The sequence below is a fragment of the Callospermophilus lateralis genome, chromosome 5, assembly GCF_048772815.1.
Source record: "Callospermophilus lateralis isolate mCalLat2 chromosome 5, mCalLat2.hap1, whole genome shotgun sequence".
In the NCBI taxonomy this organism is placed as follows: domain Eukaryota; kingdom Metazoa; phylum Chordata; class Mammalia; order Rodentia; family Sciuridae; genus Callospermophilus; species Callospermophilus lateralis.
In genome coordinates, this window is record NC_135309.1 from 10,719,188 (window position 1) to 10,738,259 (window position 19,072).

General features: G+C 39.0%; 1 protein-coding gene across 1 annotated transcript; it reads left to right on the forward strand.

The window, feature by feature from the left end:
- The first annotated feature begins 12,620 nt into the window (after positions 1-12,620).
- Positions 12,621-13,580, forward strand: LOC143400307 (olfactory receptor 2H1-like). Its single transcript, XM_077109514.1, has one exon. The coding sequence runs from the start codon at positions 12,621-12,623 to the stop codon at positions 13,578-13,580; it is 960 nt and encodes a 319-aa protein (XP_076965629.1).
- Positions 13,581-19,072: the final 5,492 nt, after the last annotated feature.

The window sequence follows — 19,072 nt, forward strand, 5'->3', positions numbered from 1 at the left end:
GGTGACATTGGCCATTTGCTGGAAATTCTGGTTGTCTGGGATGATAAAGAGAGAAGAGAAAGGAAGAAAAAAAGAACAGGGTCTGGGTGTGACCTACAGGGCTTGTCCTAAGCTCCCCATCAGACCTCCCTGACCTAATGAGACACCCATGTGGAGCATTTCCAGGGGTTTTCCCCTCTTCTGCATGACCACCTGTCTGACAGTGCATTCTTTAATATTCTCAGATGTATTTACCTTTAATTTATTCCATGAATATAATTTCCACATTATTGTGCCATTGTATTCACCCTTAATAATGCATATAATAATTACTTTCTACTTTTTTAATATATAGGAAACTATTCATAATGGTGGAGAATATATCTCCATGAACATGAAAAAATTGGTCTCATTTGGAAAGCGTCTCAAGAATTCACTTTCCCACCCAGGCTCACAGGTCCAGTGTTGTGAAAACTGAGGTTACCTGACTGGACTTAGACTTGCCTGCAGTCCCCCACTCTCCCTGCTGCTCCCCCAGAACATGCATGGTGCTGTCTTATGGCCACAGGACCTCAGCCAGACCAGTCCCAGCCCCCACTGAGGCTCTTTCCTCTCCCAACTGATCAGGGTTAGGTCTTTTCAACCTCCTGGTACCAGCCCAGCTGACATTGACCTAACTTCTACCTTTACCTTGTTCTATTTTTATTTCATGTTCAGCACCATGAAGTTGAAGCTTCTTTTGTCCAACACATAATTTGCCTTAGTCTTGGTGACACCTTCTATTATATTGATTTCTTATCCACATCACAATCCCACAAACTGAAACTGGCTGTAAACCCTAAAAGGAAGGTTTTGCTCATAGTTTCAACACTTCTTCAGCAGTTCAGATCAGTTCACTCCTGAGTTACCTGCATCTTCATCTTTTCAGCCCTCTGAAAACCATGATCCTCCTCAGTGCCTTGCCAGGTTAACCACACATGTTCTTAGAAAAAAGACCTTCCTTCTCATTCTGCCTGAGCTCTTCTGGAAGTCTGTGTGTCTTCCAGGGCAATAGGTGGGGTGGTCAGATTCAGGTAGGTTGCTGTTAATTTGGTGGTGAGTGTGAAGTTCAAGTGGTCAGTCTACCTGGAATCTGTTCCTCCTGACACACACCTGACATTCATCCTGAGGGACCCTCTTGTTCACTGCTGACTTTTTTACTGTGATGTATTAATTTCCTTTTCCCTTTAGTAGGTATTGGGCTTTAAAGGAGACTCCACTGGAATCTTTCCTCTGAAACCTTCATAATCTCTAATTTTTCTTCCAATTTTGTTAAGTATTAGAAATCAACATGGTATACAACCTTTCAGCCAATCAATATATATTCATCACCCCAAGTCATTGGTACAAATTCCTTGATTTGGGACCTTGTATTATCCATCATTTTACCTTTCAGTAGCAGTGCATGACTTCCTGTGCAATGGTTAATAACCTAGCACCGGGTGGCATTGTTCAGACTACTCATTTAGATTGGTTTTCTTTATGCCCCTGATTTACAGCTGAAAAGCTCCCAAGCAGGCTCTGCCCAGTCTGCAGTGCTGTAGCACACACAGTGCAGGGTGGTGTGAGGTCCAGTGCACTTGCAAATCGAGATGTCTTTAAAGCAGTACTCGCCCAACAAATATTACTAGGGACATAAATATGTTGACAGGTATTTCAGACATTGAGTATTTGAAAAGATAAAAAATATTGCTATTTTAAAAAAAAATTGGTTACCATTGGAGGACAAATATAATAATACAATATCTAAGGTGTAAATATATATGACAAATTGAGAATGTGATGAGTGATGAGATAATTCCATGTTAAAAACCCAACAGCTTTCCCCACTTCTATACTGACTTCTAGGCACTTCATGGGTGATTGCTGACCAACCCCCGCCATTTGTGACAAATATTAGTTGGAAAATCAACTATCTTTTAGGATTTGAAAGCTGACATAGAACCACTTGAGATATTTTCTTTGTTTCACCTTTTTTATACTAATCCATTTACTGTTTTTGTTTTTGCAACAGAATTTAGTAATTTCTCTAGTAAGTATTTTGCATTATATCAACTTATTTGATGTCCTTCTTTGCTTATGTGGTTTAACTACAACTTGAAAACTTCTCTAAATTTAACTTAATTTTCCCATGGGTGAGTCTCCTAGAAAACTTCAGACTATGGATGTAATAGAGTAAATATATGAATCACCACTTAACTTTCATAGGTCCTCAGAGTATTCTGAAGATCTCCAAAATATTATTACTTTATGAACCTAGATTTTGAGAAATAAGAAATAGGCTTTAATTTTTATAGTTTGACCTCCATATTTTTAGAGTGTTCAGAACTACATTCTCCTTTAATGGGTGAAAAATTCTTATTGAAAATCCCTTTGAAAACACAAAAAACATAAATAAAAGAAAAAAAACCATGACCAGATATTTTGAGGGTTCAAAAAATAAGTATAAGGAAATGTTAGAAAATGTTTAACGGCGGAAGTATGTAGAGAGACTGCTCCAAGTGCTTCCCTTTGTAAGTGGGGACAGCTTATATTCTATATTCTATAGATATAGCAGTAGAAAATATAGCAAATACTACACTGTTTACAAGACTTCTCTGTGCCTGTTATTCTTGCACAATTAACCAAGCATTTCCTGGGATACCTCACAATATGAATGAGATGAAAATTTGCTGAGCAGCATCAAAATGAGGCTCAGATGAGTTTGAACTCTAATTGCCAAGTACTCACTCCTGAGTTTTGCCCATTTTTGACCTGGGAGAAGAGCTCTGTCTCTCCTTGGCATCTCCCATCCACTGTGTCTGCAGCCAGATGGGTCAGTCCAGCCAGCTCTGTACCATGTGGGATTTGGGGAGCTCAGTCATCTCTGCTTTATGTGAACCTGGTGCCTGGCCAGTGGGAGCAGGGCCCCGGGGAGCCCAGAGCTCAGCCTACAGAGACAGCAGGAGGCCTGAGCACACCACCAGGCAGCAGCCCTCCTGAGCCCAAGAGAGAGGACCTGGCCATGTGCCAGGGTGGACAGTGGATATCACAGTGGAACTCCTCTGCTGAGCATAGCCCTAAGTCATTATTGGAAATCAAGTAACACTGAGGAGAGACTGATGGTGCTCACTGTGAGTTTTAGTCTCTGCCCTTAGTGGGAGTGAGGGGTGTTTACAAGGGATCAGTTAACATTAAGGGTGGTGGGTAACTCTCTCTCACCCACCCACCTGTAAGTGGGAAACCTCTAACAGTATCTCCAGGTCAGCAGCATCATTTCTTATCCTTGAGATGAAATCCACACGATATAAAGTTAACATTGGTAACAGTCTATGGTTGTCAATTCAGTGTTATATACTATATTTCAAAATTGCACAACATCCAACTATATCTTGTTACCAAATATTTCTATTTCTTCAAATGAACCATCTAATATATTACACACACTATATCTGCTTATCATTAATTACAGTCACTGGAAACCACTGTGTATAATCCCCAGTTTTTAATTTATATGTCCTAGACTTTTTGTTTGACTAGAATAATTCAATATGTGTTGTTTTTATGTCTTAACTATTCCTGGTGTTTTCAAAATTAGTCCACATTGTAGCATTTACCACTATTTTATTTCTTTAAGTCAATGGATAAGAGTCCATTATATATTTACACCAGAATTTAAAAAATCCATGTCCACTGATAGATGTTTTTCCCTTCACTCTTTTAACACAATGTGGGATTTGATGGTGATCTTCTATAGGGGCTTCTTTGCATCCTGGGAGAAAGTACACATGAATATGGTCTATAATCCATCTGATGTGTTGCTGGACTTTTTTGCTAGGTTTTATTGAGAATGTTAGTCTATATTCTGATTAAAGCAATTATTATGTAATCTTCTTTTCTTGTACTTTGTGGTCGCTCTCTTCTCCAGTGAGGAGGTCCACAGAACAGGGTAGAGGAGAATGTGGCTGTGGAGTCACTATTGAAGACCTCCAGAGACCAATAAGGAAACAGGTCTGATTTTATTTGCAGTTACCATGTATATATACTCAGGCAGTAGCCAAGCAGATTACATGCCACCACCAATACAATTTTTGGCCAACTGTCTTTGCAGTGACCAATTGAGGAGCAGGCCTTGGAGTAAGAACAGGGACTGCAACACAGGGCCTCATGCCTTGTGCCCAGGTCTGTGCCTATGGGTTAAGAGGTTTGCCGTTCACACGCCTTGCATGGGGGATGGTTTGCCACTCAGATGCCCTTAACATATGCCTTGTATGCAGAACTCCATTCATTTGACCCCACATTGTGCTGCCATTTTCCATATTGTCTTTAACTACTCATCCCCAACCTTGTGCCCGTCCTAAAGAAAAAATAAGGAAGAAAATAAATCTGTGTTTATCCAGAAAAAGAGAGAACAAAGACCATGTATCTATAGCCATAGGAATGATGGCAACCTTGGTCTTTAGGCCACTAGGTCTGTGAGATTGAAAGACCCAAAAAGCAGGCATGTTACTGTACGGTCCCAGGGGACTCCGAGGCTAGGAAAAGAATACAATGTAAGTGACTTCATCTGCAGTAGAGACAACATTACTTATTATGTCTATACACCTTATTTGACTTTGAGTCCCATGGACAATGAAAAGAAGGGAAATGTCCAGGAACAGGATTCAGTATTTGACTTGGTCACCATTGTATAGCTAAAGGGTGATCCTACATTCCTGAAAATTCAAAAGTTACAAAGGAATCTTTAACCTTTTGTACTTGTATTGGTACAGACCAAACTAAGCTCCAGAGCCCAGCACAGGGAAGGAACTCTGATTATGATGAGCCACAGAGGGAAAGCTAATGAAGGACTGTCACAGAATGACCCGTGAGCATCGTCTCCTTGTCTCATTCATGATCTTCAGCAGACCCTGGGCCAAGGCCAGCAGCCTCCACTCCTTTATGGACATTTCATGTGAGACATAGTGAGCAGGACCTGGCATTGGTCATCAGAGCAATGTAGTTTCTAAAATAAGAACAATCTCAGGTGTACTGATGATCAGTCTAGCTTTCACAGGTTATCTATCATTTCTAGTATAACCTTCCCTATGTCTAGGAAGAAAGTACAAAATGCAAAAAGCATTATAAAAGAATACTAAGTCAGATGCCTAGAAAGAAGTTTAATGGAGAAAGAATGATGTAGATAGATACCTTCTCTTCAATCCATCAGCAGTGTTCCACAAGTGAGGTATCCCAGGTAAAAAGGACTCCTCTGTTTTTATATTTATGAGAAGGAATGATTAGGAAATCAGGAAAGAAAGTTAAGAATAATGAAGAAGAGGAATCTGCTTCTTGGTTCCCCAGAGGGGTCCGGGAGTCATAGTGCTCACCATGGAGGGAGAGGAGCTCTATGACCTTCCATGGAATCCTGTCCTTCTTGGCCTTGGACTGTCCCTGGACTATTGGAATTGTTTTTCCTCCCATCCTCAGGACCTCAGAGAGGCCAGCAGCATTGCTCAGGGCAGAGCCAGCTGCAGACTTCTCATGAACACAACACTCATCAAACATTCTTCAGAGTGAGGGGCAAGTGAGTTTGGGGCCTGCCCCTCCTAGGCACAATGGCCTCTGTGGAGGTGGGAGGCCTGTGCTCAGGGCTGGAGCAAATCCAGTTGTCCTGTGGGCTTTTTCTTTAGAGGGATGCATTAAGTCTCTAATCTACAGCAAGCACAGTGTGAAAACAGGGTTTTCTCAGCAGAGGCTGGAGCCATACTGATCCTGGCAGCCAACAGCAGCCCATCTGCTCCATGCATATCCCTGAGCATGCTCAGAGTCATGTCCACCATGCACCCCAGGTATGGTCAGTGGTTTCTGTGTCAAGTTTCTGAGTCCTCAAGAGACCTCCTGGCTGCTCTCCCAAGAGTTTCCATTTGAATTTATACATTTGTACCCTCTCACATGCAGAGGGACACAGAGAAAAATACCTTTTACTCAGAATGGTCTTTATTATTTATATTTGTGCCTGAGATAAAATGTATTACTGCTAAAATGTGGATGCTGTTTCATAGCTCAGCAGGTAGTCTCATATGTGGAGTAAGTCTTAAATATGTTACTGCTTTCTCTTTTTCTACAGTTCAACCTAATGTCATTTTATGAAGGTTGAATAGAAATAATAGTGTAAATCACAAAATTATTATATTAAAACTTTCATGGGTCTTAATTAAGTGATACCAGGGTAGGCAGTGTAACTTGTAAAGCGCAGATTTGAAGACCTTCATCTAATCATATATCTTAACAGTAAAGTTAGGCAAATGCTGACAGGCAGCTTTATAATTTCCCTGAGAACTACTCTCTTTGCATTTGTGTTTCCACAGCTTCCTTTACCTGCTTGTTCCAGAGACTGTTCCACTTGAAAATGGGGGAAAGGCTGGGCAGGTTGGCACGTACCTGTAATTTCAGTGTGAGGCTGAGGCAGGAGGATCACAAGTTCATGGAAAACCTGGGTAACTAAGCATGGACCTGAGCAACTTAGCAAGACCCTGTCTCAAGAATACCAGTGGCAGTATGTCCATAGCACCTAGGGGAGCTGTTCTTGTGCCCCAGGACCTCTGGCAGGATCCAAAGCCAAAGAGTGATAGACATCTTCTAACTGTCCAAAATCTCAATGAAATCCAAACCAAGATTCAGTAAGAATTTCATTCAGTTTGGCATGGTTTACTACAAAGAATTCTAATGTGAGCACACAAACTGTGGCCTGTTGGTGTATCCTGAGGCAAGCAATGTGGTTTAGAATTTTGAATTATACTTTTGTTTGAATTTCTCTTTCTATTCATTTATATTTTCAAATTTATTAATTATATTTTTTCTTATTTTTTTGTCTTCCAAATTAATTATTTCTCTTTTAATATTTTGAATTTTGTCTTATTTAACTCAAGATTTTAAGTAGTCTTTTTCAAATTATTAAACATCTGCAGCAGTTTCTACATTTTAAGTTATTCTTGACATAATTTTATTTTTTCTCTTTTATTTGAAACTCCAAGTTTGCTGACTTACAATGTTAGCTTCAATTTTTGTTTTATATTTCTCCTTGGATACCTCATACATAATATTTGAGTTCTCTTTCACAATAGCATCACCAAATATTACATTTTTCTTTAAAGAAAATTACTTTTATCATCAATTCTGATTCTAATTTTCTATCATGTGAGGCTTTTTCCCCAGGTGCTTAAGCACTTAGATCTTTTTGTCCACCCAGGGACTCCAATTGCTGGGTTTTGTTCATGACCAAAACACTCATGGGTCACTCCAGGGGAACTGGGCTAACTGGGCTGTTCAAAATAACCACACAAGAGATACAAATACCTTTTTCATTGGGGTCACTGTGACAGCTCCTCTGACTTTAAGGGTCCTTAGAACGAGAGAGAGAGAGAGAGAGAGAGAGAGAGAGAGAGAGAGAGAGAGAGAATGCTCTGAGCACTTTTATTGAGAAGAAGCTATTCAAATGAGGCAAGGGGTCAGGTTTCAGAGGGCTGAGTCTAGCTTCATGATGCCCACTGTCAGCAGGTTGACTGACACCTGGTAGGCCACACCCAAGGGCACAGTAAGATAAGGGGACACACAAAGGCATTTCCATGGAACACTCTATCCTAAACAGGGCAAGGGGTTATATTACAAAGGAACAGGTGAGCATAGCTCCACCCATGGGGCTGTAGCAAGACAATGTCCCTGGAACCCACAAAGGGCAGGGCAGTCTGGCATGGCTGCTGCCAAATGCCTCAATCACTCAGCCAGAAAGTGACTCAGTCACATACAAGGTTGGTCTCCCACAATCATGCTGTTGTTGACTTTCTTCTCACATTTCCTTCAACTTTTTTACATTTGATTATGATGTTTCCTACACTGAAGTATCTTAAACTTAAAAGAAGAATGTTTTTATTCCAAGCCATCAAGGTCTATATTCAGAATATTTTTTTGAGATGAGTTTGTGCCTGCTACACCTGCTATGTTATGGATGATTCCCAGGATAATTGATGAACTCCACCAAAAACTGTTAGAAATAATAAACAAATTCAAAAGAAATAAGGATACAAAATAAATACACAAAACAAGTATCATCTCTACAGAGTAATAGCAAAATTGCTACAAAACAAATCAAGAAGTCAATATATTTTAATGGTTTCAAAAGATATCTAAAAATAAATTTAATTGTCTGCTTAGGTTGTCTGGGATGAACCTCTTTGTCTTCATCTTCTACTTTGTCATTAAGCATCCCAACCCTCATATTAAAATGTGATTCTGTCTGATGTAACTTTTCTTTGAATTGTCCAATATCTCTGTTTTTAGTTTTGGAATAATACTTGCAATTAAGGTCAGACAGGCAACAGAGCTGTTTGGCCTTTTTTGGCTTTCTCCTGTCTCTGTTTTGTCTTCACAGGTTTTGCAGGGTGGGTTGCAGCAGGCACTCAGTGAACCTGATGTCATGAGTAATAAACCATGCCCTCCTGCAACCTTTAGAAGATATAATCACTAAACCAATTGATCAGTGTTCATGGCAATGAATTTAAACAGTCAAGTGATAACAGTTGAAGAAGTAGGGAATTTATTCACTGAAGACAAGGGAAACATTTAATTCATTTTATTTTATTTTCATTCTTTCAACTTGCCACATCTTGGGACTGGCCACTAATTACTGTGAGGAACAATGCCCTAGAGACAGTTTCTTCTAATCACTTTCTTTATTTATGGAAAAAAAAGTTGTTGCCCTTTTACTTCCCAACTGCTACTGTCTGTGCCCTCCTTGTATTTAAACACAGAGATATTCAGGGCTGAGAGAAGTCTCAAGACAGGTAGGTCTGCAGGTGATGCCTGGTCTGGACCCTGCTTTGCCCAGCTCTGTTGCTGACCTGCTTCCTCACTGGTAAGCTGCTGATTTTGTGAGATAGAAAGTAGATATGACAATAGAATAAATAAAACTAGAAAAGGCTCAGAAGGCATAACAGGTCTCAGACTTGAAGGGGATTGAAGCTATGTGCAACTGTGGAGCAGAATATATTAAAAACACACAAATTATCAACCTCAAGAATATCATGTTTGTGTTGTAGATTTTTCATGCTACAGCACACACACACACACACACAGGCACACACACACACACACACACACACTCACACACACCTGTTTTCACTACTGTTGCAGAAATCTCTTAGCACATTTTCATTTCCACACCACAGCAATGAACTTAAAACACCTCATATTGAGAGGTGTGAAGCAAGGTGGAGGATTATTAAGTGAAGCATCACTGTCAAGCAAGCCTAGTGATTAATTATCACACATTTCTTCACCTTACACGTGCTCGTAAGAATCACAATCAGTCATAGTAAAACTATACCTAGTTAGAATTGAAATGCACACGTTTCTTTATGTAAGATAACTTGATGTAACAGCTGAGGTGTTCTTGAGCCCAAATCTGACAATTCCAGAGGGAGGCAGGAGCAGGGCAGATTCTCCCTCAGCAGATGAGGTAGTTTGGGGCCTTAACCTGGACAATGGTGGCTTTTGGAAAATATCAGTGCAAAATGGCCATTGTTTCAGTGAGATGAAAGAGGGGTCTCAGTGAAGTACTCTGAATATTTAATAAGTTAGGAATTGCATTTGCATTTCATTTTCAACATTTCAAAATCCAATTGATTTAAACTTTAGGTGCAGAAAGTGATATTAGAAAACAAGGACACAAATGCCTTGGTAAAAATTTACCTAAACTATAAAAAAGGCAATGAATGAAATACCAATAAAAATGAAGAAAGAAAAAAAAATCACATAGAAGAAGAAAGGATGGTAAACAATATTAAATGCTTTTAATTGGGGATTTGTGTTGTTTATATAATAATCCAAGGCTAAGCATGAAGGCTAAAATATCAAATAAGCTAAAACATATTTAAATATAGGTATAAGCTCAAAGGTTAATTCCTATTATCAGGGAATGAGTACTATTAACTTTAGAAAAATAAACTACATAAATTTAAATAGAATCATAAATATTTTATTTTAGTGAGGAAGAATTCCCAGATGATCCTGAATACAAAATAATAGATTTGTAATGAAAATGTAAATCACATGCCCACGAGGGCCTTACCATCTTAGTTCTGAATTACAGAGAGGAGATACAGAGGTTATTTATTGGTGGTGTGATGAGTTAGGTAAAAATCAGCCCTGCACGTGGGGCAGGGGGAGGGCATCTCCCATCCCTGCTTGGAAGCTCTGTCATTATAGATTTTGGAAAGAGATGGGTTGCTCTCATAAAAAATGCACTCATGGCAAGAATGGAGGAATTATTTAAACCGATATTTTTCTCAGTGTTTAGATAAGAAAAACATGAATAGAAAATACATCCAAAATATGATTAAAATAATTACACAAAGTCTGGCACTAAGGTCAAGTAGTATGAAGCTCTGAATCACACTCAAGGATTGACACTTATGAAGGAGTTTAAAGACATGAGGCTGCATGCACAACTGTAATGCTCCTGGACTTGGGATTCTAATCCATATCTGGCATCCTTTATGAAAAACAGTTACGTATATTTACACATCACATCTAATAAAATGTATTATGAAAATAAGAAATCAAACCTCTATATTGAAGTTACAGTGGGATTACAGTTTATTTTATTGCTTCTTTTTAATGTATCTTTATTTGTAGTATTCACAAAATTCATTTATAAAGAAAGCATATAATCTTTTACAAATATAATTCAATACATTTTTTTAAAAGTAAACACATAATATCACTGACCTCAACTTACTTTTCCCTTTTGTATGAAGAACCAGAACCTGTTGAAGTCATTTCAAAAGTCAAATCCCAGTGCCTAACCTGCAAGCTCTAGTCCAGTGCCAGAGTCCAGTGCCAGAGTCAGCATAAGTAAGTGGTCACGTGAGACTCAGGGGATGGGGCACCCGGAGGAGGGGGAACTCCTAACATAACACAGTGCAGGTCAGTCCTGAGATGTGGTGGGCACCCCAGGAGAGGGGCGAGTTCAGCTGCAGGCCTGTGGCCTCTGCTCCTGCACCCTTGCCCTCCTTGCTGGGCTCTCAGGCTGTGCCCTGTTCAGTGCTTGGCTTCCAGTCCTTATGGCAGCAGCCATCTCCACTTCTAGCCCCCTTCACCACCATCTGCAGTTATGACAGCCAGCCTTGTTTGCTTTTGTAGAACACATTGTTTCAAAAAATGGGACGCTTATGATTTATTTGTTCATCAATGTACTTACTTTCTCCATGGGCTTCTGAGCTGCACCAAAGCAAGAATTTCATCTCTTGTTCGCAGTATGTCCACCGATCAGAGCAAAGCACCTGGCTCATGAGAATCAATTACTGAAGAACAGTGATAGGTTTCTAGAATGTTCCATAAGATTTTACACTATTTGGCCACATTCAAAGGCTAATTTCCAAATGAACAACTACAATTCCCTTTCACCTAACACAAGTTTTATGTCCTCTGCCTCTCACGTTCCTGATTTCTTTGGAAGATTTCTACATTTCTGGGAAGACAAAAAAAAAAAACAGTATTCTGGTGCTAAGTTCTGTGACCTAGTTAGTTTATTTAACCAATGCCTCTGCCAAACCTTTTCCACCTTGCCAAGTAGAAAAATTTCTCTCTCTCTCCCTCTCTCTCTCTCTCTCTCTCTCTCTCTCTCTCTCTCTCTGTTTTGGTACTGGGGATTGGACCCAAGAGCACTTAACCACTGAACCACATACCCAGCTCTTTTTTATTTTTTGTTTGGAGACAGGGACTCACTGAGTTGCTTAACCCTCAAGAAATAGCCAAGGCTGGATTTGAAGTCACCTGAGCTCCCTGCACCCGGTCTATCTCTATTTTTCAGGAATGGTAATTTCTTGATATTTATACGTTATTCCTAGTTGGTTTTTGAGGATTACGATGATGGACATGTATAGGGTAGAATCAAACAGCAGTTATAGTGATTTCAGTTTCACCAGTTCTGGGAATGTCAGCACTTGTTTCTGGAAGGAACCTGTCGCCCCCTTTCTTCTGGAACAGAATCCTCTATGGCAATGGTTGTTGTAGCCATTCATCAGGTAAGAACAGTAATGGGGTTGCTATGCTTGGTTCTTTAATTTAAGTTTCTTAAGGCCAAGGAAGTGGTGCCCAACCCACTTTACACTCCTTAAACATTGGTATCTCTTCTATGCCCAGGTACTGCTTCAATCACTCAGAGAACGGTATTGAAGATTACACGGGGGGCACAGGACTATTGGTTCTGGGATAATCTATAGCCCATGCATTTCTATTAATATCACCAAATAATGCTAAATAATATCTGCTTCTTTTGGAGGAAAACATAGATAAATGAAAGTTAAGCTTTTTCCACTTTTAATTCCATGTATAAGCATGGCTGAGTGTATAATCTGGAAGGAGTGTGTAAGTATTCTAAGGTAATCATGTAAGGTTTTCATCTGGGAATGCAGGGCCTGCAGATTTTACAGAACAGTTACAAGAAGTGTTGCAAAACCACCTTTAAACAGACATTTATAAGAAAGTCATTGCATCCAATTATCCTCTCCAAATAAATGGCAGTAGAGTCTTTCTCCAAATTTCATACACAAAATTTTGCTTACCATTATGTTCGAGCCCCGATGCCAAAAACCACAGGGAGGATCAACCAGAGCTTCCCTGTGGGCTTCGTCCTGCTCGGGATCTCTGAGTGGCCCCAGCTGGAAAGGATGCTCTTCTGGGTTGTGATCCTCTTGTTCTCCGTGACCATCCTCGGCAACTCCAGCATCGTCCTGCTGTCCTGCATGGATCCCCATCTCCACACCCCCATGTACTTCTTTCTTGGCAATCTTTCCTTCTTGGATCTCTGCTTAACCACAGCCTCTGTGCCCCAGATGTTGTCCCACCTGTGGGGGGCAGACAAGAGCATCACCTACACAGGGTGTGTCATCCAGCTGAGTGTGTTCCTCTGTGTTGGAGCGACAGAAGGCGTGCTGCTGGTGGAGATGGCCTTTGACCGCTACATTGCTGTCTGCCAGCCCCTGCGCTACACTGTCCTCATGCACCGTCCACTCTGTTGGAAGCTGGTTTTCCTAGCCTGGCTGTCTGGTCTGATAGTGTCTCTGTTCCAATCTTTCACCACCTTCAAGTTGCCCTTCTGCCCCCATCACCTCCTGGATGGCTTTCTGTGTGAGGTGCCTGTCCTCATGCGCCTTGCCTGTGGAGACACCACTGCCAATGAGTGGCAGATGACCATCACAGCTGTCATCTTCACCATGGTCCCTGTGGGGCTGATCCTGGCTTCCTATGGCTGCATAGCTCAGGCTGTGAGGAGCATAAAGTCAGAGGAAGGAAGGAAGAAAGCCATTTCCACCTGCTCCTCTCACCTCCTCGTGGTCTTCATGTTTTATGGGACAGTGGCCATGGTGTACACTGACCCTAAGAGCAACTTTGCTTCAGAGAATGGCAAGTTTTTCACCTTCTTCTACACTGTGGTCACACCCTTGTTGAACCCTCTCATCTACACCCTGAGGAACCAAGAGGTACAGGACGCTTGGCTGAGACAGCTGGAAAAGTGGGTGAGCCCAAGGAAAAGCAAATAGTGGGGGATTTGAATCAAAAAGGAAGCTTATTAATGACATGCACACAGTCTCCTAAACAGAATCTCTCTGCAAAAGAGGTGTAAACACTTTTGCAAACATACTATTTATATGTTAAACTACAATTGATCACACCATTTCTGTTTATTGTGACAAAACTGTGGATGTTTAGTAAGAGCTATTAAGTTTAAGGCTATATATTGTTTGCATTGGGTGCTGTTAATATTGATCTTCTTCTTAAAGGTGAGATATTGAAGACTTTAGGGGACAATATAAGTCTATAGGGTAGAAACTGTGCTGGCCTCAGATCCACAGTATGAGAAGCCACATGAACAACATGAAAAAACAAGGGAACAAAGTGCCCCAGAGAAAGAAAGATGCTAGAACAATAGAATCCATTGACGAAACAGTGGAAGAAATATCAGAGAAGTTCAGAATGTGTGTAGTTAAGCTGATCTGTCACATAAAGTATGATGGAAAGAGTGAAATCAGAGGCAAATTTTAGGAGGTAAAATATAACTTCAATAAAGACAGATTATGAAATGAAATCAAACAGAAATTCTATAATCTCTTGGGCTGGGGATGTGGCTCAAGTGGTAGCGTGCTCGCCTGGCATGCATGTGGCCCGGGTTCGATCCTTAGCACCACATACAAACAAAGATGTTGTGTCTGCCGAAAACTAAAAAAAATATATGTTAAAAAATTCAAAAAAAAAAAAAAAGAAAATTCTATAATCTTGAATGCTGAGAGCCACAGCCGAGTTGGAAGGATGCATGGCATTTTTGCGAGAAGGGAGTGGTTGAGAGGTGATGCCAGCGAGCCATTGAGATGATGATGGTTATGTTAAGCTGTGTATTCAATTGTATATTAGACCCCTGATGTTTGCCTCTGGCACCCGCTACTTTGGAGTTCTTGCAGGGATGTCTGGGGAGTTCACATTGGTTGGAGAAGTTCCTGGGGAGGGATTTCTGGTTGGTGGTGTTCCTGGAAGGGCCCTATGGGTGGCATTTATGGGCGTTTAGGCAATAAAGGAGTTCCTGTTTTGAACCTACAAGTGCCTCATGGCGGCTCAGTTATTTTGTGCCCAGCCAGACTGCAGCACTTGAAAATAAAGTTGACCACAAAGAGATGATGGTAAGAAACCACAAACCAAAATTCCAAGAATTATGGGACAATATGAAAAAACAAAATGTAAGATTTATCAGTATAGAAGAAGGCACAGATATACAAGTCAAAGGAATGCATGATCTTTTCAGTGAAATAATACAGAAAATTTCCTCAAACTGAGAAATGAAATGGAAAGTAAAATACAAGAGTCTTTCAGGATCCCCAAACGAACAAAATTACAACAGACCTACATGAATGCACAAATGCCTAACACAGAGAATTAGGATAAAATTTTAATAGCCGCAAGAGAAAATTATGAGATTACCTATGGGGAAACTATTTTGGATCTCATTTAATTTCTCAACCCACACCCTCAATGCTAGGAGCTCCTGGAGCAACATATACCAACTCCAAAAGAAAATGGATGCCAGCAAGAATCTTATATCCAAAACAATTAAGCTTCAGATGTGAAGATAAAATAAAAACTGCCATGATAAACAAAAGTTAAAATAATACACAACTAGAAAGCCTGCACTACAGAATATTCTCAGCAAAATATACCATGAGGATGAAATAAAAAAAGTGAAAACCAGCATAGGGCAGAAATACACTAAAGAAAATGCCAATCAAAGGAGAAACTAAATCAAGTTAAAAACTGATAATATGTTGTTCCAGGATATCCTGCCTTTGAGGATCTGGGTTGAAAAATCTGCTGTGATCTGAATTGGTCTTCCTTATATGTAATTTCATTTTTTTTCTCTTGTGGCCTCTAAAATTCTATCCTTATTCTGTAGGCTGGGCATTTTCATTGTAATGTTTCTTGGTGTAGATATATTGTAATTTTGTACATTTGGCCTCTTGTATTTGATTTTCTAATTCATTTTTATGCTTGGGAAATTTTCTGCTATTATTTCTTTGAAGAGATTGTGCATTCCTTTGATTTGAATCTCTGAACCTTCCTCTCTCTCAATAAATCTTAAATTTGGTCTTTTGATGGTATCTCATAATTCTTGAGTATTCTGTTCATGGTTTTTTTTTTACCATCTTCACTGTGAGGCCAATTTTCAAGATTGTATATTTTTTCTTTATTTTCTGAGGTTCTGTCTTCCAAGTGATCTAGTCTGTTGTTGATGCTCTCTATTGTGTTTTTTATTTGGCTTATTGTTGCTTTCATTTCAAAACTTTCTGTTTGTTTGTTTGTTTTTCAGAATCTCTATCTCTTTCTTGAAGTAATCTCTTGCTACCTGTATTTGCTCTCTTATCTCTTTGTTGGTGTGATTGATGGTTGCATGTATTTTCTCTCTTATCTCTTTGTTGGAGTGATCAATTTTTGCCTGTAACTGCTCACTTAAGTTGTTCTTTAATTCCCAGATCATTTTAGTTATGTATATTCCAAACTCCTTCTCTGATACATCATCTATGGTGCTATCTATGGATTCTATTATTGTAGTATCTTGGTTTGTTGGGGCACTTTCCTCCCTTGTGTTTTCATGATGTCTATGTGACTTCCTCTCTTGCAGCGTAGATCCGATGTATTACAGTTTCTGCCCTATTGTCTTATAATGTCTCTATAGGTTACCAATACCTCACCTTTAAGGGGGAGATCAATATCACAGCATTCACTGTACCCAACATGCAGCCATAGATCAGTTAGCTTCCATTTTTACATTTACACTTTTGTCACTATAATCATAAATGAGTTTGGTTATCTTATACCATAGAGTCAATAGGTTTATGTAATGATTTGAAGTTTCTAATTGTAGAAGGGGGGGCTGGGGGTTTGGCTGAGATGTTTATGAGGTAGGATGTGAGAGTATGGAGGTATTAGATTATATGACTAATGAGAGGGTAATCATAAGAAGTTTGTTGTTAGAAGGAGAAACAAGAGATAGGTAAACCCATGCAAGACTCCCTGTCACCTCAGCAACAGGATAACTGCTACCAACCCTAGTAGAGATAACTCTGGTGTAACCAGGACCACAGGGACCTTGGTGATATCTTACCAGGTCCTTATTGTTGTCCCTTGATAGAAGCAGTGATATTCCAGTTTCATGGTGATGGCACCCTCAAGCCTATATGTACCCTGATGTAGGGCTGTGGAGCCACACTTTGGTAAAAAAGAAACCTAGCATGGGGTGCCTCTCTCTCTCCAGAGCGCTGGAGTGGGTGGAGATCCTGGAACAACACACATACCAAGTTCTAAAAGATAATGGATGCCAATCAAGAATCTTATAGCCAGCAAAATTAAGCTTCATATTTTATGACAAAATAGAAACTTTCCATGATAAACAAAAGATAAAAGAATTTACACCAAGAAAGCCTGCCCTATAGAAAATTCTTGGCAGAATATTCTACAAGGAGGAAATAAAAAACAACAATAAAAATCTGCAAAGGGAAGAACTATAATAAAGGAAACACAAACCAAAGGAGAAACCAAGTCAATTTAAATAAATAAGATTGACCAGAAATACAAATCATGTCTCACTAATAACTCTGAATATTAATGGCCTAAGCTCACCAATAAAAAGTCTTAGACTGGTAGATTAGATTAAAAATAAGACCCAATAATATGTTTCCTTCAAGAGACTCATCTCATAGGAAAAGACATCCACAGACTGAAAATGAAAGTTTGAGGTAAAATGTATTATTCACATGGTCTGTATAAACAAGCAGCGATTTCCATCCTTGTCTCAAACAAAATAACTTCAAGCCAAAGTTAATCAAAAGGAATAAAGATGGACATTTCATACTGCTTAAGGGGAACATACATCAAAAATATATAACAATTATAAATATATATGCCCCCCAAAATGGAGCATTTGTGTTTATCAGTCAAACTGTTCTCAAGTTCAAGAGTCAAATAGACCACAACACAATAAATCTGGGAGACTCTAACACATCTCTTTCACCACTGGATAGATCTTTCAAACAAAAGCTGAACAAAGAAACTATAGAATTCAATAATATAATCAATAACTTAGACATAATTGACATATATAGAGTATATTATTCATCAAGGAGCGAATACACTTTCTTCTCAGAAGCACATAGTTCCTTCTTTAAAATAGATTATATATTATGCCACAGAGCAACTCTTAGCAAATACAAAAAAGTAGAGATACTGCCCTGAATTATATCAGATCATAATAGAATAAAATTAGAAATCAATAACAAAATATAAAATAAAAGCTATTTCATCACTTGGAAACTAAATAATATGCAATTGAATTAACAATGGGTTGCAAAAGATATCAAGGAGGAGATTAAAAAATTCTTAGAAGCAAATGAGAACACTGATACAATATATAGAAATCTCTGGGACACTATGAAGGCAGTTCTAAGAGGAAAGTTTATTGCATGGAGTTTATTCCTTCAAATAAGAAAAAGTCAACAAATAAATGACTTAACATTACATCTCAAAGCCCTAGAAAAAGAAGAACACATCATCTCCCCCAAAGCAGTAGAAGATGGTAAATAATTAAAATCAGAGCTGAAATCAATGAAATTTGAACAATTGAAAAAATTGATAAAACCAAAATTGGTTCTTTGAAAAAATAATAAAATTGACAGACCCTTAGCTATGCTGACAAAGAGGAGAGAGAAAACTCAAATCACTAAAATATGTGATGAAAAAGAAAATATCAGGACAGACACTATAGAACTATAGAAGATAATTAGAAATTATTTTGAAAATTTTTACTCCAATAAAATAGAAAATATTGAAGGCATTCACAAATTTCTAGAGGCTTATGCTATGCCCAAACTAAGTCAGGATGATATAGACAATTTAAACAGATCAATTTTAAGCAAGGAAATAGAGGACACCATCAGAAGCCTACCAACCAAGAAAAGCCCAGGACTAGATGGACACACAGCTAAGTTCTACAAGACCTTTACAGAAGAACTAACACCAATACTCCTCAAAGTATTTAATGAAATAGAAAAAAGGGAACACATTCAAACTCATTCTATGACGCTAATATCACCCGGATTCCAAAACCAGACAAAGATATACCAAAGAAAGAAAACTTCAGATAAATGTCACTAATGAATATAGATGCAAAAATTCTCAATAAAATTCTGGCAAGTTGAATACAAAAACTATTAAAAAGATAGTACACCAAGATCAAGTAGGGTTCATCCCAAGGATGCAAGGTTGGTTTGACATATGGAAATCAATAAATGTAATCATCACATCAATAGGCTCAAAGATAAAAACCATGTGATCATCTCAATTGATGCAGAGTAAACATTTAACAACATACAGCACCTCTTCATGTTCAAAACACTAGAAAAACTAGGGATAACAGGAACATATCTCAGCATTGTAAAACCTATCTATGTTAAGCCCTAGGCCAACATCATTCTAAATGGAAAAAAAATTGAAA